A 26,539-nucleotide genomic window follows, 5' to 3' on the forward strand; every position below is an offset into this window, starting at 1 on the left:
CTCCATCTAGTTATTCTACATGGCATTGCCGAACAACTCTTGCAAGATTAATTTAAATGTTACTTTTAAATATAAGTCAATACACCCGTGAAATGAAAAATATGTAAAAAAACAGTAATTACGCGACAAACTGTGTACATTCGGAGATAACTACGGAGAAAATAAAAATCCGAATTTCTTTTTCCATTTTAACATGGCAACACAGAACAGTTGTGATTTGCGAATCATATTTCATTCATTAGTTCACTGTCGGAGTGTGGCGTTGACAGTTGTAATGTCAAATTAAAGACAATTTTTCGAATTTCCGTGCCTTTGTGTAGGCTTAATTATTCTTAAAACTAATGTGATTGTTTAATATATAAAGGCTTACATTGTTATCCTAGTTATATTCATTGGTGCTGTGTTGTGTAATTAAACATCTAGGATTAAAATAGTTAGCTGTGCAACAGCTGATCCTGTTGTGAATTTACGAATTTGGTATGTATTTTCGTATTTATTACTTTAATAATTCAAAACACGCAATAATTTTGTATTGTAAGACAATTTGAAAAGTAAAAATTATTTATTCTTAAATTAACAGTGTGCGAATGATTTTTTTTGCATAGATCCACAAAAAAGGTTTTTGCGATTTCAATGTTGAGGCTGCCCGGCTGTTGCCAGGGTCACTGCCCGAGATTTTTCCGCAGAAAAAAAAACACGTTTATACACTCCAGTACAACTTAATTTAACAATATGGGAGAGTAATGTAATAGTTATTTTATTAATTAAATGCCATGTTATTTGAAAAATTCTCCAATAAATATAAACGTGAGAAAATCTGTACGATTTTTTTTAACGGAATTTTTACGCGGTTGTTAGTATTCATGCTTTAATTTACTTGTAATCAGAGTCACAAGTTTTTTAATGGTTAAGTTAAGCGTAATTCTGCGTCGTGATAAAACACGATAATTTCAATGAATATTTTTTTACTTACTTTAAATGTATATCTGTAATATTCAGTTGCTATGCAGTTAAATATAATTACACCAGTCATTGCAATATTGAAAGTTGTGCAACGATTAGGTCAAAACGAACGCCGGACGTAAACATTTAGTAGGTAAACAAATTTATTAACAAAACGAAGGTCAGGATTTGAAATGAGTGTTTCTTAGTTACCTACATGTAATATTTAAAAAAACCTACAAATATTTTAATTGGGTATATGTACCCTCCAGTTCGATACATTTTTTTTTAACTGACTTCAAAAGAGAACGGTTTTGTTTTCATTTAACGTGAAATAGGTATGTAGCTGTCATTTGATCAAGTTTGGCACAGTAGCTTTTTATTTGAAGCCGGTTTTATGTCTTTGCTGTTAAATAATGTGTAATGTTTGCAATGTTGAAGAAACAAATTTGTTTTCATAATAAAATTATTGTTGTTATATACGTATGTAAATAAGTGTTTTGCGGACTTTGACATGATGATAATTCGAGCTAAACTCACAATTTCAGTCTGTATAATTAGCAAGTACTTACTTAGACAGCCTAATAATTGGCCGGCTAACGTTCTGAATACATTTATTAAGTATTCACAATATAACATTTACGAGCACAGATTTTAGGTACTAAACCTTTGTCCATCTGATATTCTGATTCATTACTTCTAAACACATTTGTAACAAAGTGACTCGTTTCCAATGGGCATGTTACGCATAATTGTTTAAAAATATCGTAACATGAGTAGCAACTTTTTCAAAGTAACTTCGCCACTTTTTAATGACGGATAGACAAAGGGCAAACTGCCAAAAAAATAAATAAATGAGTTATTGTTCTCAAACGTAAGAATAAGGAAATGACAGTAATGACAGGTCAATTTTGCCGCCATGTAAACGAATGACAGACATGATTTTTTGTTTAACCAGCTGTGTATGAGGTGTAATTAAAAAGGTTTCTATTCGGTACATGAATAATTTGTACTTACACAAGCTACACATTCATGAATGTTTATTGAATAATATATTTATATTTTTATGTGCTATTCATTAAAACAGGTAGGTACTTACAAATAAAAATAATGTAATGTCGTTTAGTGACCGGACTTCCAATGTCTAGGTATTTTTCAATGTCATGCTGTTATTTATACATTGCTCACGATTACTAAAAAACCTCTCATTTTGTCTGCGTGGACTTTAGTATTTATTTAACGTGTAACTAATAATTTAGAATAAATACAAAAAAAAATCCTGAAAAAACACAACTCTTTCTTTGCCTGTTTATTACTTACTAGCTTTCGCCCGCGGCTACGCCCGCGGCTACGCCCGCGGCTACGCCCGCGGCTACGCCCGCGTCGAGGTCGCGTTTCCAAGAGAACTCTTCAAAAGTCCGGGATAAAAACTATCCTATGTTCTTTCTCAAGGTCAACTCTATCTCTGTACCAAATTTCATTAAAATCGGTTCAGTGAAAGCGTAACAGACAGACAAACAGAGTTACTTTCGCATTTATAATATTAGTAAGGATATTTTATTTAATTACCGAAACCAGAATTGAAGGGTTCTTAAAAAAATACACGCGCTCCTAATAACTAGATTGATTTAAATTTAATAATTAGAAATGAGATTCAAGAACTTCTTTTTTTTGGAGGTGGTTGCGGAAAATTCCATTTATTTAATGGACGTTGAATACTGTGTGTATTCAGCCTTACTTTTTAAAGCAAATATCATTGACGTCAGTACCATCAATGTATTCCTATAAATAATATTTTTTATTCATTGGATTTACGTTAAGCGACAAAAGCCTATTTTAACCATAAAACAACATATTTGCCACGGGTTTTAAACCAGATGTATTATTATTTTGTCTTTATTCATAATGTCAATTTGATAGGCTGGTGTAGTCGTAACAAATATGCTTGTTTACCATTTACCTACATAATAAATTATAGAATAGCTAAATAGTGTCCTAACCAATTTCTATCACGGCCGCTAGTGTAGATTAAATTTGAAAATTAACTATTCCTATTCTCTTAAGCATTTTACCAACACAATCATTGGAAAGTCATTGTGTTGACCGTGAGTGTTCAACCCTGTACGGAGTATTCAATTATTGTTGGAAAAATGCTTGGATACATGTGTACATAACAGGATTGGGACCCAGTCCGCTTCACGGGTCATATAATCGTGTACACAAATACTGATGCTTTCTCTGTCTCGATATTTTCGATTTAATTAAATTTTACTTAAAATTATAACCTAAGCGAATACAAAGAACGTATTTCATCCTTAAGTCGCGGAGAGTTTCTAAAACATTCAATTTACGTACACAAAGACGCCAAGACTCAAAACAAACTGGGGTTTTTGTGGTGACTACCACTTGGCTGTACTATTATATATCACAGATAATTATTTAGCACTGTGTTGTATCCGACACTTGAAATCATGAGTCATGTCCTCATTTTACAATAGATTACATTGTAATTGTTTTATTATAAACAATTAATCTATTTTGTAAACCCCCGACTAAAAACAGGGTGTTGTAAGTTTGATGTGTCTGTATATGACATCATAGCTCCTGAACGGATTGAGCGATTTCAATTTAGTTTGTTTTGGATTAAAGGTGAAAGTTTTTGCCGTTTGGTTTTCTTCCTCCCAAGGGATATTCTTTTACAAATAAAACAATGGATTAATAACCAATACATTACACACATACACGTTCATTTCTTTAGCTAGTTGCTTCGTGTGGCTTCGTCCGCGCGGTCAAGAAGATATAATATAATGTTAGGAATTCTTTAGATTTATCACTGAAATATTTTTTCAAATCGGACCCGTAGCTCCTAAGATTAGCGCGTTCAAACATACAAACCGTTCAGTTATGTTTATTAAACTGTATAGATTACTATTATTTAGATTACTAGTAAAATTTAAAATCAATCAAATTACACCGTTTATTTATAACACAAAATAATTAACTAATCATCTTACCGATCGATCGTGCCCGCACGAAGTCACACGCACGCTTTTTGTTAGTTCCCGATCTAGGGAGATTGAAAAATGACATGATGTCCTTAAATAAGTCCAGTTATTTTAGATTTTATCTGCGGAATAATACTTAGTGAGCTAAATAATGCATACACCTTTATTAGGGCGTTATTATGAAGTTGTGAAAAATCGACATTGATATCGTGCCGGCTAAAAAAAATACAAAGGTCACGAAAATCAGTTTCTTGCAAAAAGTTCGCGATTTCATCTCATTTAAATGACCTTAATAGGGAGATGTTTCGTATTCTATTGTTGCGAGACCAGTCCCTATTTACCTGCTACTAAATACAGAGTAATCAGTATTGAGGGATGGAAAGCCAAACTTTATACGTCTTAGGGCCGATTTTTCAATCGCCAGATAACTTTTATGCGACGAATATGTTTGACGTTTTGACAGCTTTTGTATATAAAATAATGTCAAACGGCCATATTTATTCCTCAGATAAAAGTTATCTGACGATTGAAAAATCGGGCCTTAATGTATTAACATTTACAAAATCATACAAGTACTTTTATTTAAGTAGACATGTATTACGATCTTTGGAAATCCCCGAACAGCAGGAAAATTGTGAAAGAATTTGTCATTCATGATGCAATTTTTGATGCATGCTTTTATGTACGAGTGTATTGCATCCTTTAATGAAATCATCTCTCTGCAACTCATCTGCTCCAGCATCACGCTGGAGCAGATGGGTATTTGAGTGGCGACAGTTGATCGTATTGGGAGATCCAGTGATCTAGAACAGAAAACTGGTTATATTGGAGCTACATGAATAATGGCCTCCTAGTCGCTTTGGCTATCGTGAGAATGATTCATTATTAAATGATGTAACGGTTTACTTACGCGTATATTCGGATCGCCCGACTAGTTTCGGACCCAACCGGAGTCCTTAATCATGAGCAGACGCGGCGGCGAGTGAGTCGAACTGACGTCAGCGGCCGCGCATCTCACTGCGTAGCGCCGCGTCCGCAACTAGTCGGGCGATACCGATGAATACGCGTGAGTAAACCGTTACATCATTTAATACTGCTTTAGCTGTTTAGTTTCTTTACTTATTCGTTTTTGGGTTCGCCATTTATTGTCAAAAAAGTACCCTTGTTTGTAAATTTTATAGTTTCCCTAATAACAATGATTGGTGTCAACTGTTAAGCAGAAAAACGGAAGCCCTCATTGACCAGTTTGGGAGATATGCTGCCACAAATAGATAGACAGACTCCCTAATAGTCCCTAAACTTATAACACCCTGCTTTTTGCAGCAGGTGTTAATAATCTGGCTTGGTAGTCGATCCACCCCAATTTAAGGCGAGAGGACTACTTTCAATTTTGAATATTTGTTAGGGGCAGATTCGCCAAGCCTAATTCTGCCAAGCCAAAAATCTAACGTCATTACCACTATGTATTCAAATACAAAGCTGTTCACCATTTCTATTCACCAGTTCAATCGTCTCCTTGGCCCTACTTAAATCCTTTTACTAAACGTTTAACATTCCAAACAACAGACCATCTTTAAAAACCTAACATTGAAATGCAAACTTTATGTTCCACACTTTAAAGTTCAAAAATCCAAGAAAGAAAAATTAAAGCAACTAGTGGTCCATGCCGTCCATGCCATGCATTCGAAAAAGGGCTAAATACTAATTGTTTTAAGGTTCATATTCAAATGAGGTCGAACCGAGTCTGTGACTAATGGAAACCATTTGATCTTCTTTATTAAGAGTTGAACTTTGTGTCCATACATTGTTGTTGTTGGTAAAGAATATCTTTGTGCGTCATCATTCCCCTGCCCTTATCCCAATTATTTCATTTGGGGTCGGCGCAACATGTCATCTTCTTCCATACCTTCCTATCGGCCGTCATCTCACAAGAAACACACTTTACAGCCATATCGTCTTTCACACAATCCATCCATCGTTTCTTTGGTCGTCCTCTTCCCCTATATCCATCCACATCCATGCTCATATCTTTGTGCGTACAATTAAAAAACATAACTACTGCTACTAATAACTACGCACTATTTAAGGAATTTAATCCAAACATTCAAGTCACATGCACACAGACACAATGTATGTACAAAAATTATATAATACTAGCTTTTCGCCCGCGGCTTCGCCCGCGTCGATGTCGGTTATCGCGATTCCAAGAGAACTCTTCAAAAGCCCGGGATAAAAACTATCCTATGTTCTTTCTCAAGGTCAACTCTATCTCTGTACTTAATTTCATTAAAATCAGTTCAGTGGTTTAGACGTGAAAGCGTAACATACAGACAAACAGGCAGACAGACAGAGTTACTTCCGCATTTATAATCTGCACGGATAGCCGAGTGGTGGAGGTCATCACGCCAAACCCACTGTGCGCTACGTGTCGCGGGTTCGATCCCCACGTCGGACAAGCATTTGTGTGATCAACAAATGCTTGTTCAGAGTCTGGGTGTCCTTGTGCATGTGATTTGAATGTTTATGAAACTGCCGCGACACAAGGATGAAATTCCTTAGTACGGGAGTCGTTTTTTTTTAAATCAATTTTTATTTTTTATTTTTATACCCGTATTAGCTATTTCTATTATAAAAAAGGATCAGTCCCGTTCAAAACGGCATGGTCACGTTATTTATGAGTCTGTGATAAGTGGCACATTTTCTATACGTAGGTAAAGTTACTTACACAAAGGTAACATGCCACTATTTACCTTAAATAAATATTGAGCAATGTTTATAAATTATAGTGAGTAATATTCAAGCACAGACTTGTTCGTATAATCCCTACTAGTGCCTACTAATATTTAATATTATAAATGCGAAAGTAACTCTGTCTGTCTGTCTGTTAAGCTTTCACACGTCTAAACCACTGAACTGATTTGAATGAAATTTGGTACAGAGATAGAGTTGATCTTGAGAAAGAACATAGGATAGTTTTTACCCCGTACTTTTGTAGAGTTCTCTTGGACACGCGATATAACCGACCTCGACGCGGGCGAATTCATTTCATTTCATTTCGTTGGGAATATTACGGATTTGGATCATAAGCGGCCGATTTTTAGGGGTCCGTAACCAAAGGGTAAAAGCGGAACTACTAGTGAAGCTTCATTGTCTGTCCGTCCGTCTTTCATCAGGCTGTAGCTCATGAACCGTGACAGTTGATTGTCGAAAATTGATTGTTTTTTAAGTTACTACCTCTCATTATATTATGTACTACCTGTTGCCCGCGACTTCGTCCGCGTGGTTAGAAGATATAAGTTAAGATTTATACCTGCCCTGTTTTTTCCACATTTTCCATTGTATCTTCGCTCCTATTACTCGCAGCGTAATGACTTATTATAACCTATGAACCCTCGATGAATGGTCTATTCAACACAAAAAGATTTTTTCAATTTGAACCAGTAGTTTCTGAGATTAGCGCGTTCAAACAAACAAACTCTAATCTAAATATATTAGTATAGATATGCTATGTATAACATAGCTACGCGGTCGAATTCGCGAGATAAAGCTTGTATACAATATTAAAAACCTCCTTTTTCGGGAAATAATGTTAATACAGTATGAAAACAATGTTATTTGGTGTAGTTATTAAACTTTTACATGGTAACTAGCTGATAAGGATCGCACGACGTGGTTATAACAGAATAGTTTATCATACGTCCTTCAGATGTTGAAACATCAATAGTTTGCTTCATAACTTATGATCTGTATGTATTGAGCGGTTTACATCATTTTGTATAGATAGCTGAATGGTTAAGGTCAACCAAATGCACGGTGCGCGACGTGTCGCGTGTTCGATCCTCGCGTAGTAAACCTTTTTTTTAATGACTACCGTACTAAGGAATTCAATCATAGTGTCGCGGGTTTCACAAACATTCAAGCCACATGCACAAAGACACCCAGATAGGACAAGCATTTTGTAGATCACACAAATGTTTGTCATACGCGGGATTCGAACCAGCGACACGACGCGCACAGTAGGTTTGGCGTGTCGACCGCAACCACATCTTAAACGCCTCTCGTTTAGAGGCTTCTCAAATAATAGAAAGAAAGAAATATTAAATTGTGAATGTAAAGTTACCGATCAACTTCAACATTTACACAATCGTCACTTAACTGCGGTTCTCATAGAATGTCGTACGGTCGCCAATCCATTTCCCGACCTCGAATGACCGTTGCTTAACCTTGATCGGTATTACTTTTACTTAGCAACAGGTCGCAGTTATAATTGATATCATTAGCTCTCAGCTTCCGCGTTAAATAGATTCTTTAAATAGGAGGCAATTTCGTTTTTAGTTTGCTTGTTTTTTGCCTGATAGCTACTAAAATTTAAGACTATCTTGTCTTATTATATTCATCTCTTTTTAAAACAAACGGGATTTAAAATGTGAATGTTTAAAAAACCAGTTAAGTGCGAGTCGGACCGCGAAAAAGGTTCCGTACAAGTTAGCAAAACAAAATATTAGCGACACGTGGCCGTGCCAAACATCGTCTATAAAAATACAAAATAAATGAGACTCCCGTAGTCGTCAATTAATTCCTTATATCTCGTGGGGTTTCACAAACATTCAAGTCACATTCACAAAGACACCCAGACTCTGGACAAGCATTCGTGGATCACACAAATGCTTGTCCTACGCGACACGTTGCGCTCAGTGAGTTTAGCGTGGTGACCTCAACAGTGCCCCGATTCTGCTATTTTACAATGGCCGATGAATGAATTTCAATTGGATTAAATTTGAAATTATGTCAATTGTCTCAACCATTTTGTCAATACAATTATTGGAAGTTAATTGTATTGACCTTGAGTGTGCCCCTTGTGTGATTCCCATACTGAATTTACAATTATTGTGTAGAAAAATGTTTAAGAGTATACGAAAATTGTCATTTTAAGCCAAATTTCATTCATTTATCGGCCGTTGTAAATAGCAGAATTGGGGCCCTTTGCATTTACATAAACTGGCGTGGTACCCTAAAAACAAATTACTCGTGAACTGTCAAAACATGTGATATTCGTGGTAATCCGCCGTGTTTATGGAAAAAAGTCGATTTTCTCAACAACAGTGGTTGTTTGATCCATCACTCGTTTGTTGATAAAACAACTGTCTGTTGTGTCAAACAGAACAGTTTCCTCGGTCTCATGTGGGAATTGATCGTGAAATCTTGTCAGAGTTGTTTTTGACTAAAGGCCGATTTTTGAATCATCAGTTAACTTCTATCTGCGGAATAAATATGGCCGTTTGACATATTTTTTATAGAAAAGCTGTCAAAACGTCAAAAATATTCGGTTAAGTAATCTGGCGATTGATCTGTTTAGTCCTAAAAATATATAAAGTATTTTTGATTTTATCTCTCTTTAAAAATTAAAGTAGATAAACTAAAACGCTTTTACGTTTAAGTTTAGTTGTGGGGGCCATCACTTGCTAGTAGCTTACTGGTAAGTGACGTCACAGGGGATGTTAATCATTGCTTGATTTTTAGTTTACGAGATAATTAAAAAATACGTATTAACAACGCAATGTTTTTTTTTTAATCTGTTTGACGGACTTAACAGTAACTTGTTGTCAAATACATTAATTTATATGTTGGTTGATTAAAAAGCTGAAATTAGAAATGTAAAACAATCAAGATGGAATCAGATTAAGCTCCTCAATAGCACTTTTATAATGTCATATTAAATTACATTTTGGAAACTGGGTCCCAGTTTCGCTATCCTTCACCTCTTTCTAAGTGCTAAACCGCACTCAAAAGTACGTTCTTTCACACGTATTTATCGTGATCGCCCGACTAGTTTCGGACCCAATCGGAGTCCTTAATCATGAGCTGACGCGGCGGGTGAGCGAGTCACGAACGGACTCCTATTAGGTCAGAAATTCTTAATTGAAATAGTTTTTAAAATATTTCTTCTATCCCAGACTTAGCAACTTCCGTGATTTATAAGTTACAATGATATATGAAACATATGTTATAATAATTAGTACCACGTGCAACCTTCGGTGACCAATGAACTGCACTTGTGACGTGACGTGACGTGTGGCTCAGATAGTGTGTGGCCACGAGAACAGCGACTCGCTCGCCCGCGCGTCAGCTCATGATTAAGGACTCCGGTTGGGTTCGAAACTGGTCGGGAAGATGATGTTTAAGGTGACCATTAATATCTACAGTTAAGGCATATTTTTGGAGCTATCAAAAATACTAAAAGAATAATACTCATGGCTGGCATATTAGGCTAGTGGTTAGTAGCCCTGAATGCTATACCGGATGTCGTGGGTTCTATGATTAGGTTCCAGGACAAATGTTCGTGTGAACACAATCATTTGCTCTGTGTCTGGGTGTAATTTTAATCTTACAAGACTCAAAATCTTGATTTTGCATTTGACTTTAGTCGATTTTTTTTTAACTGAGTTTTTAGACAAAGATACCCATAAAGATTGTTTACCTTTATTAAGTACCTAAACAAACAGGTACGTTAAACTATTATTTCGCTGGTTTTATGGCCCAACACTTATCAATCAACAGCTACAACTTGAGTGACATTTTTATAATTGAATGTGCAATATATAGTTGTGTTTATTACTATGTAAATAATAGATATTATTGCTATTTCATTTAGTAGTGATATAACTGAATAGGTAGTCATTACTTATTCTAATTACCTGACGAACGTGTGATTTTAACATGCGTACTATCTGTTGACCGCGGTCCCGTCCGCTTCAAATCGAGAATGATCCCAAAGGAGTATGAAGTCGGAGTAAAAACTATCCTATGTGTTAATCCTGGTTATAAACTATCTGTGTACCAAGATTCGTCTAAATCCGTTCAGTGGTTTTTGCGTGAAGGAGGAACCAACATCCATACTTACAAGCTTTCATGTTTATTATATTAGTGGGATAAGAAAGGTCATATAGACCAATATCTAATTTTAACCCCTAACCTTTTAAAGGAAAAATAATTATCTTCGAAAAAACCAGTAAATTAAAGATTGCACAAGAAAACCTGCCCCGTGCAAGTCCCATACAAATAGGCTTAAAAAATGTCTACACATTTTTTTGTAAATACACGGATAGCCGTGGTTAAGGTCACCACGCCAAACCCACTGTGCGCGAATAGTCGCGTGTTCGATCCCCGCGTAGGACAAGCATTTGTGTGATCTACGAATGCTTGTCCTGAGTCTGGGTGTCTTTGGGCACTTTTTGGGAATGTTTGGGAAAACCATAGCGATATAAGGATTAAATTCTTTAAACAGGGAGTCGTTCCTTTTAATATTATTAGCAATCTACTCCAATTCAATTCATTCATTCATTTGCACAAATATAAAAGTATTAAATAAGGTGTTATTGAAATATAACTACTTTTACGGATTTTGTCGCGGTTTAATTTTAGATTTTAGTTCCCGACGTTTCGACACCTTTGCATATACCTTGGTCACTCGGCCGGCGGATCCCCGCGGCCGGCACTGTGTGGTAATATTCATGTAACTCCACGTGCCGGCATCAAACGCGGCTGACGTTACCCGGCGGTTAGGTTTAGTCAGTAAGAGTGACACTAACAGTCCTCCCCCCTGGGAGGGCGGGTGTCCATGAGGATTCCCCAGCCTAAAAAAAAAGGTATCATGGTCACGGGCAGACCGCGATAAAATCCGTAAAAGTAGTTTTATTTTAATGTCTAACATTCGCGTAAACCTAAGAAACCACTAACGTGTTATTGTTAATTAACATAAAAACAGTCAGATAGACACGTTTTACAGATCCTTTCTAAGAAACGTTGTTCAGAGTTGCCAGTTTAAATATTAACATTAACATTTATTTATAAATAAAAGATTACATTATTTATAATGCTGTTTATTAGTTTAATAACAAAATAAATATTAAGAAACATTATCTTATTTAAAGAGTAATTGTTATTTGATTAACGTTATTGCTAATATTTGTTTAATATTGCACAATTATGTACATATAACATTGTAATAAATAAACGTGTGTTTGTTTATACCTTGTTTGTCTAAAATATTGAACTAATTGTGATGAAACTCGCGTAAATGATTCAGTACGTCCATCAAAAACACATAGAGGAATGGGACTAGAGTATTTTTAGGGTACCATACCAATAGAGTAAATACAGAACCCTATTGCTAAGGCTCCGACACTGAGGGTTCCGTACAAATAGGCTAAAGATAAACTAACTAATCTTCAAAAACGAACGTTATCACATTTGAGACTACTCTGATATTTATTTCATTTGGCGTTCTAGCACATCATATTGTCTATAAAAATTGTACCCGTAAAGCTATGATAGTTTATGAGATACAGCCTAGTGGCAGACGGGCCGACTGACCGTGAAGTAACACGGTTCTATTTTTATCTAACATTTCGGAAGTTGCGGAATTGAAACATCAAATGTTTTCCTTATAAAATAACTAGCTGTTACCCGCGACTTCGTCCGCGTGGTTAGGAAATAAGATATTCATTTCTCTTAATAAATCGTGGCTTATGTGTTAATCCAGGGTGTGAGCTAACTCCATATCAAATTTCATAAATATATTAGTGGGATTAATACCGCTGCCGATAAAAAATAATAGCTGAGTTTATGATATATCCCTTTTGAGTTTTAATACCAGAACTGCGATGTCTTGCAATTAGCTTTATAGTTTTCTATGGCTACTATGCACGAGGTGCAGAGTCGATCCCACATGTACTTTCTTTATTATACTAAGACACCACTGACAAACGGTGAAGGAAAACATCGTGAGGAAACCTGGCTTCCAATTGGAATCGGAAATCGCCCGCAGTGAGCTAGCGTGGTGATCAATACTCAACCCTTCCCTACACGGTAAGAGGCCTGTGCCCAGCAGTGGGACGTATATAGACTAGTCTAATTATTATATTAAAAGCTGTTGCCCGTGACTTCGTCTGCGTGGTTAAAAGATATAAGTTATGACTTTTTCTTCGCTCCTATTGGTCGCAGCGTGATGATATATAGCCTAAAACTGGCTAAAACCTTCCTCGAGTAATGGTCTATTCAACACAAAAATATTTTTTCAATTTGAACCAGTAGTTCCTGAGATTAGCGCGTTCAAACAAACAAACAAACAAACTCTTCAGCTTTATATATTAGTGTAAGTATATAGATGCCAACGATATCTTCGCTACGTTTCATCGATTTTAAATTTCTCGCGCGGAGATTTTACGATATTACGATAACTCATTACCTATTAACTTTTTTGGTATAGTGTAAAAGGCAATTTTGTTCTATATTACATGCATAATATATCTAACTTATTTATTTGGATAAGGATTAATACTGTATTGTTAAAAATAAGTTCGTAAATAACCCATAATTTTACTGTATTAAGAAAACACATAAAAATGGTTATTGTGGGTTATCCTTGGAAGATAGACATATACCACCGCGGACTTTTTTGTAGATCTATTAAAGAGAAACAAACCCGCCATACATTGTTTTGTTGTAACTCAAAAGGTTTTGGCAGCATTGTCGAGGAAAGCTCTCGAATCGCTTATTTTTTTCCGACATGTTTAACTAATATCGTTGTAATATCGTCAGTTTACACAAAACCTAAACTTATTTTCACTAAAACCTTCCTCAAGAATTGCTCTATCTATTGTTGAAAACCGCATAAAAATCCGTTTAGTACTTTTCTAGTTTATCGCGAACAGACAGACAGACAGACAGACGCGGCGGGGGACTTTGTTTTATAATATGTAAGGATATGTTTAACTCAATTTTCTCTCTCAATTAACTCTTTTTTTCTCTCTTATTAAGGACTCCGGTTGGGGCCGAAACTAGTCGGGCAATCCCGATAAATACGCGTGAGAAAACCGTTGCATCATTTAATAACGCGATAAGAGTGGCTTCGCCTAAGTATGACGAAATAATAAATTGAAATACACGTTTTGCTTGTGAGTCGATAAAACAGCATCATTTTATCTGTATGTAACTGTGGAATTAGATAAAGTTATCATATTTATTATAAACTAGCTGTTGCCCGCGACTTCGTCCGCGTGGTTAAAAGATATAAGTTTGAATTTTTGAACGAAAGCCCTCGAAGATGAATAATTTTCCCTATTTTTTTCCACATTTTCCATTGTATCTTCGCTCCTATTAGTCGCAGCGCGATGGTATATAGCCTAAAACCTTCCTCAATGAATGGTCTATTGAACACAAAAAGATTTCTTCAATTTAAACCAGTAGTTTCTGAGATTAGCGCGTTCAAACAAACAAACAAACTCTTCAGCTTTATATATTAAGTATAGAAGTATAGATAAATGAAAAATATGTGTGTTGAATCATACTCGACGCACGTGTAGTTGACCATTTGCGAATTGCGTGCGAACATAATACCTACTTGTAAGTAGCTAAAATACAACGGTACAAGATGATCGATCACGCGTTAAGCTACGCTTGATACGGTCGCTCGGTGGATGGGTTATCAACTTTGTCATAAGTTTCTCCGTGTTTCGGAAGGCGCGTTAAATTGTGGGTGCTAGTTGTTTTTTATAGTATACGACTTTGACAGTCGTTATGGGTAGTCAGAAGCTAGAAAGTCTGACAACGAGTCTAACTAAGGGGTATCGTGTTGCTCAGGTAACTGGGTTGAAGAGGTCAGATATGCAGTCGCTCCTTGTAAAACACAGGTACTTAGCTGCATCCGGTTAGACTGGAAGACGACCAATTTTAGAGCCTATTCGTAACTTACAAAAAGATTTTCCTTTTATTTTTATAATATTACATTAGATTAGATGTCGGTGTAGTCTGGTTCTATCTAACACTCGTCCATCAATAGTCATATATCCCAATATAGTGTTATCCTTGGAGGAGCGAGAATCACACAAATTTTGTTACATTAAGTTATTATTCAATCTATACTAATATATAAAGCTGAAGAGTTTGTTTGTTTGTTTGAACGCGCTAATCTCAGAAACTACTGGTCCAAATTGAAAAATTCTTTTTGTGTCGAATAGACCATTCATCGAGGAAGGCTTTAGGCTATAAACTATCACACTGCGACTAATAGGAGCGAAGATACAATGAAAAATGTGAAAAAAACAGGGCAGGTATAAATCATAACTTATATATTCTAACCACGGGGACGAAGTCGCGGGCAACAGCTAGTGTTTAATTAAAACACTTGATTTAGGGCAGATTTTTCAATCATCAGTTAACTTCTATCCGAGGAATAAATATGGCCGTTTGACATATCTTCTATACAAAAGCTGTCAAAACGTCAAACATATTCGTCAGATAAAAGTTATCTGGCGATTGAAAAGTCGGCGCTTAATTAAACGCGGTGAGCACCGCGGGGCAAACCAAGTATAATAAACGCATGCCAACAATGAATGACCAAAATGTTAAACAAGTGCTATAAGGTTTCATGACTTTATAACCTTATCTTAGGCGGTTACATCTTGAATTAGATTTCCAATCGATATCTCTTATATGATAAAATCTCTTGAAGATTTGACATTTTTACCTTAAACTACGATATTGAGTCAGCTGTTTTACCAGATGGGCTTAATTTTTCCTGAAAGGTAAGGCTATTAGATTCTGTCTTAGTTTTTCCCACGTTTTTATACACTCACTTTCTAGATTTTTTATTTTTTTGGCGTTCCGTTTGGGTTTTTGCAACACAATTTTCAGTCACTTCCCGATAAGCTAGCAGGGTGAATTGAATTCGAAAACACATTGGTGCGTATGGGACTCGAACCTACGACCTGTAATTTGGCAGTCCAACGGTAAAACCACCAGGCTATAGCTGCTATTGAATTTGAATATGAAGTTCAGTCTAGATATGGGAGAAACCGGTTTGAAATTAAAAGTGAAATGAAAATAACTTGAATCAAGTTTGTGAAAGTTTTAGTCGTAAATGAAGCAAATGTATTACTAAGACTGGCCTGTTGGTTTAGTGGTTAGTAGCCCTGACTGCTATACTGGAGGTCGTAAGTTCGACCCCCACGCAAGACAAATGTTTGTAAGATGAGCATGATCATTTCTTTTGTACCTGGGCCAAAATTATGCTATTTTCAATGGCCGATGAATGAATGGAATTTGAATTAAATTTGACACTAATAGTTTTTCGCCTAAGCATTTTGCCAACATAATAAAATAATTGGAAACCTATTACGGGCGAAACACTCGCCGTCGTTGCAATAAATTTACAATGATTGTGTTGGCAAAATAACCTGGTTTAAATTTATCTACATTATGTATGTATTTAGGATTAAGTATGTTTATCAGGTGTCTAGTACTCATAATACAAGCTTTGCTTAGTTTGACACTAGATGGCGTTGTGTGAGAGTTGTGGAATATTATTATTTGACAATGTTATGTCACATTATGGTACATTTGAACCCGGTTACCACGACACGTGTACCGTTTTCGAGAACGCCTAACGGTTTCGTAGAACAATGCCCATTATTGTATTATACGAGGAATTCAACTATTAACTATTGTTGCTATCTTATTTATGAAGCTCCTGTATTAAAAGAATTTTTGTGTACTATTCTCTAACACTATTTGTACTCTTCCTCTTTTTTATATATAACTAGCTTTTCGCCCGCGGCTTCGTCCGCGTCGATGTCGGTTATATCGCGTTTCCAAGAGAACTCTTCAAAAGTCCGGGATAAAAACTATCCTATGTTCCTTCTCAAGGTCAACTCTATGTCTGTACCAAATTTCATTAAAATCAGTTCAGTGGTTTAGACGTGAAAGCGTGACAGACAGACAGAGTTACTTTCGCATTTATAATATTACTAGCTGACCCGGCAAACGTTGCTTTGCCTATTTTTTTTTCTAGTTGTATCTATTTTAATGCCACATTATAAAAAAAATAAAAATAATCAATTTCGTCCAAAAAATATATTTTTTTTTTAAAGTGAGCAACCCTTATCACTTAGGGGTATGAAAAATAGATGTTGTTCTATTCTCAGACTTATCCAATATGTATACAAAATTTCATAAGAATCGGTCGAACCGTTTCGGAGGAGTACGGTAACTAACATCGTGACACGGGAATTTTATATATTAGATATAGTATTGATATACGTGGAATTCAACTATTAACTATGTTGCTACCTTATTTATAAAGTTTCTGTATTAAAATAATTTTTGTGTGCTATTCTCTGACACTATTTTTTCTCTTTCTCTTTTTTATATATAATAACTAGCTGTCCCGGCGAACTTCGTACCGCCTAACAGTCGATGATCGCAGTGGAGACAAAATAGTAAGGGTGGACAACCCACTTATGGTTATAAAAAATAGATAGTAGCCAATTCTCAGACCTACTGAATACGCATATAAAATTTGGTAAAAATCTGTAAAGCCGTTTCGGAAGAGTGCGGTAACTAACATCGTGACACGGGAACTTTAGATATTAGATGAATTATTATTGCTGTTCGTTAGTTTCGCTTAATCTCAAGAACGGCTGAACCGATTTGGGTAATTTTTCCACGATTTATATTTTCACTTTTCTTGTTTGTTTGTTTGTCTTTATAGCTTAGCCACGAGCTGTTCTTACTCCTCATATTGTACCTACTTTATACACTTTCCTTAATACTTAACTAGTGAATGTACGCGATAGTTATTTCCATGTTATATTTCCTCGAATGCCATCAATGTGTGGTGTAATGAGTTAGTATTTGCTTTTCCCCGTTATTGCGTCGAAGGTAAATTTGTTTAGGTTTCGACTCATTTTCAACCGACGTAAAAAAATGAGGAGGCTTTCAATTCGTTTGTATTTTGTTTCATGTTTGTTACCTCAAAACTTCGGACTTGATAAACAGATTTTGTTAATTTCTTTTTTGTAAAAATCCTGTCATTTGAACATTTTCTACTATAATTTTTATTTTGAAGTTGTGAAAAGAAGTGATTCTGTTGTAAGAACAATATTGTATTATTTTAAATTGATTCTTTTATTAATTTAAAAATAAACTCATTTCTGCTTAATTCACTTATTTTAGTGTGTGTTTCATTAATGAAATGTATCATCTGATCGCTTAATAGTAATCGCTCGATAAAGGTTCAATAAATTGGACTAACGTCGCCATAGCAACGGCTTGGCGCCACAGCTTAGCCGCCATTAATCAATTTTTTTATAGCTAGGTACTAACAATTGAGTTGTTTATTGCGTAGTCTGACAATAGACGTATAGAAGTTGTATTATATTTCATCTGAATTATTAATCACATATGTAAATCCCCGACGAACGTGTAGGTTTTTTTTACTATATTGTTAAGAGCGCGATTTTATTAAGCAGAGTTAGGGGGACTGGATTCCATGTACTGTAAATAATAGGCCAGTTAAAGTTGCACCTTTCCTTCAGACGTGGAGTTAGTACTGATTAAGTAACTAAGCGACTGTTTACTCCGCTCTACTCCTCCCAACTCCGCTACATTCCGCCCGATCCACTCTTTCTGACTCCGCTTTACTCCTTCCGACTCCGCACAAATCCTCACAATTCCGCTCGACTTCTCACGACTCCGCTCTAATCCTCGCAATACTGCTCCACTCCTCACGAATCTGTTTCACTTCTTTCGACTCCGCATTAATCCTCGCAACTCCGCTCCACCCGAATCCGCCCGACCCCGCATCTATGTACATAAACCCTTATGAACTTAACTTTCATACATTTTTTATTATTTACATACTTAAAGGAAATCGTTAAGGAAAAAATAAATACAAAAATTACATAAAAGGCAAAATAAAACCTTGTTAAGTTGATAATTATTATGTAGGTTATCTTAAATGTTCTAGGTCTTAACTAGGCTTCAGTCAATATTAACCAGGTCTTCTGATAAATAGGCTAGCTCATGTGACTAGATTCATTTATTGCCTGAATTTGATTCTTAGCTATGTTGGTCGGTTTCCTTAATATTTTCCCACGTTTTTATACACTCACTTTTCTTGTTTGTTTGTAGTCCCGGTTGGATTTTTGTAACTCTATTTTGAGGCACTTCCCGATAAGCTAGCAGGCTGAAATTTTCAGGGTAGCTTCAAACCCGATGACAATGCAATTTACAACTATAAAAACGGCGGGACCGTTTTTGATAAAATTTGAATGGAGCGACATTTGAAAACGTGGTTTTTTAGATCTTTTAAATCTATATACATATCTATAATAAATAAACAAGAAAAGTGAGTGTATAAAAACGCTTTAAAATCTTATAGAACAGGTAATACAACACATGTTTACTAACATGTATGATCTTTAGAACATTAGAATAATCTTCTGCAGACAAAACCAGTGACCCTTGACCCCAGAATCTAAGAGATAAGTCCCGTATCAGAGATCAACAAACACTTGCCTCTTATGCAGGTCAATGGCACCTTGTAGATAAAGTTAGTTATCAAACGGTGTTTAATTAAGTAATTAGTTAAAATATTTGCGTCGTCTTGTGTGTTGTACCCGTTGTACGTAATGAGGTTGTGAGTCATGATTTGAGGGTACGTTTTTTCCGTCTACCCTTATCAACCGACCTCAAAGTACAGTTGGTTATCAATTCGTTCGATTTCAATTCAATTTCGAACTGGGATCACCAATTATGTTGTTTTTTTTTTTCATTAAATGGGAATTAACTGTCATTTGGTCCAATAAAAATTTATTGAGTTAAAAAAACCGAAATAACTCACATTTTTAAAAGCCACTTTCTTCAAATTTCATCAAAATCGGTCTAGCCGTTTTTATAATTGTGGTTCTTATAACAGCATTGTCATTGGGTCTGAAGCTACCCTGAAAATGTCATGCTGCTAGCTTATCGGGAAGCGCCTCGAAATTAGTTACAAAAATCCAACCGGAACGACAAACAAACAAACAGACAAGAAAGTGAGTGTATAAATTTATTTGAATGCGATTGCATGTTTTTGTTGTAAAAGATATATTATACAAAATCTAGTTACGAACCTGCGACCTTGTGATCTGGAAAACGGTCATTGACTTGTCGAGTAAACATTTTAACATTGTTTAGACATAATATATTGACTGTCTTTTTTTTTCCTTTTATTTTCAACACGAAAACTAACGAACCAATTAGATAGAGACAGAAAATATAACTGTAGACAAAATGTTCTACTTCTGTTCTCTTAAAAAAACATGTGCTAGTTTTTTTTTTAATGTATTTAAAGAGATATTCACGCTTTGGGCCGTTGTTACATAATAGTTGTATGTATGTCTTGTCTCCCCGTAATTTAGGTTTGAACTTATAAAAATGAGTGAATTTTTTCAAAGTCAGATTTACACTGTCCAAGAAATGTTCTTGCCGGTTCTTCTCCATAAGAATGACACTTTGGAATCGTGCAACTAGAGTCATTAAAATTATAACGTTTTAAAAGTGCCTGAGATACGGCCTATTTGCAATAAAAACTTTTTGATTTTGATTTTTTTAATTTAATCTGTACAAGTAATTCTTTTTTGAATGCTGCAATCTTTAATTGTACGAAGAATCTTCAAAATAACGGAACCCTATTACTGAAGCACAGCTGTCTGTCCGTCCATCAGTCACCAGGCTGCATCTCGTGAACTGTCAGAGCTAGACAGCTGTTACATTCATACACGTGTTGAGTCACATACATTCGTAGGAGTTTCCCATTTTTACACAGTCATCGTTTTTTTTCAAAGAACCGATTTTGAAATGAAACTTCATTTAAGGATTTTATTGCGGTTTAATTTTGACTTTAGTTCCCGACGTTTCGACACCTTTGCAGATATCATGGTCAAAGAAAAATTAAACCGCGATAAAATCCGTAAAAGAAGTTTCATTTCAATGTCTAACATTCGCGTAAACCTTAAGAAATTACTAAACATTCTGTTCAATGTAGAAATATTAATAATAAAGATGTAATCGATTCCAACGCCATTCAATAACCAATTTCAATAATTTTGTATAGAATAGTACCTGTATGCTCGATAGATGGCGTTGGGATCGAATTACATCGCGCAATGGTTTCGTTACGCGGCAAGCGTTATATTGTTCGACATCATAACAACAAATTGTCTCGCTCTGAAGTACGACGTTTCATTTGTATATCCCTGGCTTCATCAAGGCACCTTGTACCGACATTGTACACAACTTGTGTTTTTTTTTAGCCTATGCATTTGTTTATTGCATATGGCCAGTTTACACATTTGTTTCCAGCTGACCCAGCAAACGTTTTTTTCAAGTAGTATTGTTTTTTAATGCCACAATATAAAAAAGAAAAACAAACAATTTCGTCCAAAGAATAAAATATTTTTTTTGAGTGTGAGCAACCACTTAGTGCTTCTCACTTAGTGGTATGAAAAATAGATGTTGTTCTATTCTCAGACCTACTTAATATGTATACAAAATTTCATAAAAATCGGTCGAACCGTCTCGGAGGAGTACGGTAACTAACATCATGACACGGGAATTTTATATATTATATTATTTTTTCTTTATATGGGTGAATAATTTTTATATACGAATAGAGCCACTATTTCGAAAACACTAATTACTCCCTTGATACACGCCTATCTGACCTCCGTAACCCAATTATTTTCCTCATTTTCGCCATTTATATGTAGCCATAGTCTTATCTATTCCCCATGGGCTCGGCTAGTCGAAAATCAATGGTGATATAACAACGACCTTCGGATAAATTAAGGCCATGTTTTTATTACGCGATCTATTTTCGTGACCTGTCGACTTGTCTACATTAGGTAGGTTTCTTTTAGGCTTTAGGGGCGATTTTTCAATCGTCAAATAATTTTTATGTGACGAATATGTTTTACTTTTTGACAGCTTTTGTATAGAAAACTAGCCTTACCCGGCATGCGTTGCAATGCAATTTTTTCTACCTTTACCTCCTACCTACAATTTTTTCCTGAATTTTCTTTGCTATAAACCTCGCGAAGCCCGAGACCTTTACAACGAATGCAAAACCGTGGAAATCTTTTCGTGCGTTCTGGAGTTATAGCGTCAGGAAGGAAAACCCGACTTATTTTTATATAGTAGATGATAATTATGTCAAACGGCCATATTTATTCCTCGTATAGAAGTTAACTGATGATTGGAAAATCGGCCCTTAATGTTAAGTATATCGACTTCAAAGAGTAAGAGGTTTTCATTTTGTCTGAATTTTTGTTTGTTTGTTGCATTTTTACTTGGGAATGGATATATCGATTTTGATGATTCGTTTTTTATTTAACGTGAAATAGCTGTCATTTCGTCCCAAAAACATCAATATTTAATACTCAATCAATATATTAATTGCATTACACAATGTGAACTTTAGCTTTTATTTCATCAAATTCAGCTCAGTTGTTTCATTTGAAGAAGATCGAACGTCTTTGTTCTTTAATATTTAATGTGAAATACCTGTCATTTGATCCCATTCAAGTTGCATCAAGTTCGACACAGTAGTTTCTTATTAGAAGTCGGTAATATGTTACTGTTGTTGAAAAAAAAAGATATTTTGCAGTCAAATGGACGATGGCCGCGAAAATCGATTCGCGCCTCTCTATTTTTTTGTGGCGTTAATAACTTTTTTGTCGCGTTAATTATGCTTGCTGGCGTGTGATCATTAATCTTCGCTTCGTGTAGAGGTCAGCTCGGTGTAGATCGATATAGTTTGTGTTGGATACGTCATGGCGTCTATGTTAATGATGTAATCTACAAATAAATGTGTTTTGATAAATGTATTGCGTCTAGAGGGTGTCTGTAGGAAAGTAAACCGATTTTTAATCTCAGACGCAAAAAGAAAAAAATCCTAATGCTCTAAGTATGACGCGTCTGACAGTCTGTCTGTCTCCCAGTGTGTCAGTCAGTCTTTCTGTCTGCCACTATAGGTCCTGAACGAATTGAGCAATTTCAATTAAATTTCTTTTTTTATTGTAAAGGTGAAGTATGTACGAGTATTCTTAGCCATGTTTAATAAGAATCAGTCGAGCCATTTAAAAGTAATAGGTGTAGGTAAGATTTTACTGCGTTGGTGTCATGAATTTTAAATTTCATCTTGTTATTTTTTTGTTAATTTCTTCCCAATATCACACGCACTACGCCTCCGCACCCGTCCCGGGCCTGACCACTTATAGCATTTGTGTGATCCACGAATGCTTGTCCTGAGTCTGGATGTCTTTGTGCATGTGACTTGAATGTTTGTGAAACCCTCCCCGAGACAAGGATTATTGCGGGCGCGATTTGTGTGGGCGTCGTTTTCAAATAAATATGTTTTGTCTATACATGTATTTCTTTATTTAACTTATCAGCAAAAAACCGCAAGTGAACATGGTTTTTCTATAAAAAGAGGTAATTTCCCCCAGTTGTCTCATAGGATATTTCAGAGGCGATGACTAATTGTTGACGAAAAAAATTCGGTACAGAAAACAGCTAGATAATCGTCAACTTTAAATAAAACTTTAGGAAAAAAATATAAGTATAATTGTCAATATTTATCGCGTAAAACAAATACAGTCTTCTATTCGTGTGTCCATGCGTTATGTACAAAATAGGACAAACGTCAATCATTATGAAGGACGCGGTTTTAGGGTGCAGTACTTAAAATGAAGAATCGAAACTCTTTCACAAAAGTTTCGCTGTCGCATCTGTTTGACACCGAACGTCAAATGAACCTTGTTTTTTTTGTGATGTAATTACGACGTGACTATAAGAGGAGTGTTATATATAAGTTTGACGGGTCTGTCTGTCTATGGCATTATAGCTTCCAAACGGATTGAGCGATTGTATTATGTGTGAGTGTTCTTTCACATGTTTGACAAAAATCGGTTGAGTTTTTAAAAGTTGTGTGTTGGGGATTTGGTAACTTTAGATTATTTTTAATAATTTAATTTTGTCTTATAAATGCTATTGCTTTTCCGAAAGAAAGTGATTAAAGAAAAACATAACAACAGTTCGTATGATCATAAAATTAAAGCATGACAAATATTTCTTTTCTGCAAATTTCTTTTGATTTTATATGTACGGAACCTTCAGTGTCAAGTCCGACTCGTGCTTAACCGTTTTCTACATCAATATGCTAGATAGATAGATACGTGAGTAATCTCTCTCACGTTTTATCGTTACCATAGATAATGGACTGACTGTTGGTATTAGAAAGGTTTCTGAATGACTTCACTCACTCATCAAAAGAATTTATGTAAAAAAAAAATATTAGAACTAACAGTCGCACGCGGACACGCCCGCTAAAAATTGAAAATCGTTCCAAGTACAAACAGCTATTCATGTAAACTATCTTGTTTATAATATTAATAAGGATGATAACTTATTAAAACACATTTATTTAATGACTATTACTCATAAGTAAGACAGATGGCGGTTTTTAAGGTAAGACCCAGAGGAACCCATCAAGTCTGATGTCTGCCGGGGCCGCGGGATTGTCCGAAGGAGTTACCGCGGCCCCGGTACACGAAGGGCAAAGGAAGGAACATGGGTGGGTTTTAGTCAGTAGAAGTGTGACACTCCCTTCCGTTAAACCCAAAGCGAAGGAGACATTTGATGATTTCTCATCCGTAAAAAAAATAAATATTACTATTATTACTAGGTTTTAATTTAATAAATCTTTTCTTTTGTTACAGGTATCCAAAAGATGCTGGTTTTAATACTTAAATGATCGAAGTACTTAATTGAGATAGTGTCACTATAAGTGCCAAATAATTATAAATAATATTAAGTAATAATGGATCCTGGATACTTTGATATAGAGAGGAAACAGAATCCGAGGGAGACGGCGAGTTTGTTCTCCAAATTTTGCTACTGGTATGTATTTTATTAGATGAGAGGAGAACCCACGAGGGTTCGTTTCTTACCCAGGACAAATGTTTGTGTGATGAGCAAGATCATTTGTTCTGTGTCTGGGTGTAATTTATCTATAATATGTATGTATTTAGAAATATAAAAGTATGTTTATCAGTTGTCTAGTACTCTTAATACAAGCTTTGCTTAGCTTGAGACTAGATGGCGTTGTGTGAAAGTTGTGGAATATGCAAGCACTTTGGTATGTCTTATGACTAAATATGGCTGAACTGCTTGCTCATTTTACTAATAGGGTATTTGAGTAAATCTAATAATATAAATCTGTTTTGTCCTTCAGACAGATTTCCAAAAAAATATGCTATAAGTATTTTTATTATATCACATCATTATAGAGTAAGGAAGATAAAAAGCAATAAGGTATGGTAGACGGGGCTAAAAACATCACTTGCTAATAAATCGTACTGGTTAGTGACGTCACACAAGATTTTGATCGTTGAACATTTTTTGGTTTACGAGATGAAATAAAAAATAGGGATCCAATATTTTTTCGTTTTACCCTATTATTGTTATTTTTGTACTATATTTGCAATTTCTTTAATCTTTATTGTTACAGTGATATATCTTTGCCACCAATGTATTGCTCTCACACGATAGTCTTGCATCGTCTAAACAAGTTTAATAGGTCAATACTAATGCTTAACATGTTTCCAGGTACACACGACCGATCTTCGCGAAGGGAAGGAAAGGTCAACTCAGCATATCTGATGTCTACAGGTATAGTTAAAGCAAATTTGATACTTATTTTCTCGTACTATAGGTTCAAAACTTGGAAACACGGAGAGTTTGATGCATTGTGCTTGTGACGCCTAATTAGACCTAAATATAGTAAATATTTAGGTCTAATTAGGCGTCACAAGTTACGTATTACTCTCTGCTTTATTAATAAGATTTTGAAAATATGTGATAGGCGTCAAATTTTATTTTATTTGGGGTTGATCGATTACAGGTTATGGGATTCTTGGTTGAGGTTAAGCGACACTTGATGCGATCTTCCCGTGGATGGGTGACCGTCTATGTTATAACGAGTTCCTTTGCGTTTCGGAAGACACGTTGAATTTTGGATCCCGGCTGTTATTTGCAGATTTTTGACGACTGTCGTCAGGCTTTCTAGCTTATACTAGAAAGTCTGACAATCAGTCTAACTAAGGAGTATCGTGAGACAGGCAGTCGCTCCTTGTGAAACACTGGTATTTAGCTGAATCCGGTTAGACTGGAAGCCGACCCCAACATAGTTGGGAAAAAGCTGATTATGAATTTCGTATGCTGCTTCCCAATTTACAATTACTCACTAGTATATATTTTCCCCAGTTTTTATATTCCCACGTACACTCATCATTCCCCTGCCCTAATCCCAATTTTCCGATAAGCTAGCAGGCTGAAACTTTCACGGTAGCTACAAACCTGATTACAATGCAATTTAAAAATATAAAAACGGCTGGAACGTTTTTAATGAAATTGAATGGAGTGTCATTTAAAAACGTGGGTTCTTAGATTTTTTTCATCTATTAATTTTCTTATTTCTAGGTGTACACCGGGTCATAGGGCGACGCCACGCGGCGATGCTATGGGCATAGAATGGAAAAAGCAGCTCGAAAAAAGAGGTTAGTTCTAATTAAAGTTATAATTGTTCTTCGATGTCAGCAAACTCTTGCTCTAAATTTGATTGGCTAGTTGGCGCTGTGGAAAATGATCGTGACTGCAGAACTGGGGTTCGATTCTCATTCAGGACTGAAAAAGATTTTTTCGAAAATAAA

At 35.6% G+C, this 26,539-nt stretch overlaps 1 protein-coding gene across 2 annotated transcripts in view; it reads left to right on the forward strand.

Moving 5' to 3' along the window:
* Positions 1-231: 231 nt before the first annotated feature.
* Positions 232-26,539, forward strand: part of LOC113498587 (probable multidrug resistance-associated protein lethal(2)03659) — a 57,891-nt gene continuing 31,583 nt past the window's right edge. For both annotated transcript variants that reach the window (XM_026878653.1, XM_026878654.1), the window contains exons 1-4: positions 232-477; positions 24,548-24,728; positions 25,437-25,499; positions 26,310-26,386. In XM_026878653.1, coding sequence (XP_026734454.1) covers positions 24,649-24,728; positions 25,437-25,499; positions 26,310-26,386 — 220 coding nt within the window. In that variant the 5' untranslated portion in view covers positions 232-477; positions 24,548-24,648. The remainder of the gene's footprint in view (positions 478-24,547; positions 24,729-25,436; positions 25,500-26,309; positions 26,387-26,539) is intronic.

The sequence above is a fragment of the Trichoplusia ni genome, chromosome 11 (genome assembly GCF_003590095.1).
Source record: "Trichoplusia ni isolate ovarian cell line Hi5 chromosome 11, tn1, whole genome shotgun sequence".
NCBI lineage: Eukaryota > Metazoa > Arthropoda > Insecta > Lepidoptera > Noctuidae > Trichoplusia > Trichoplusia ni.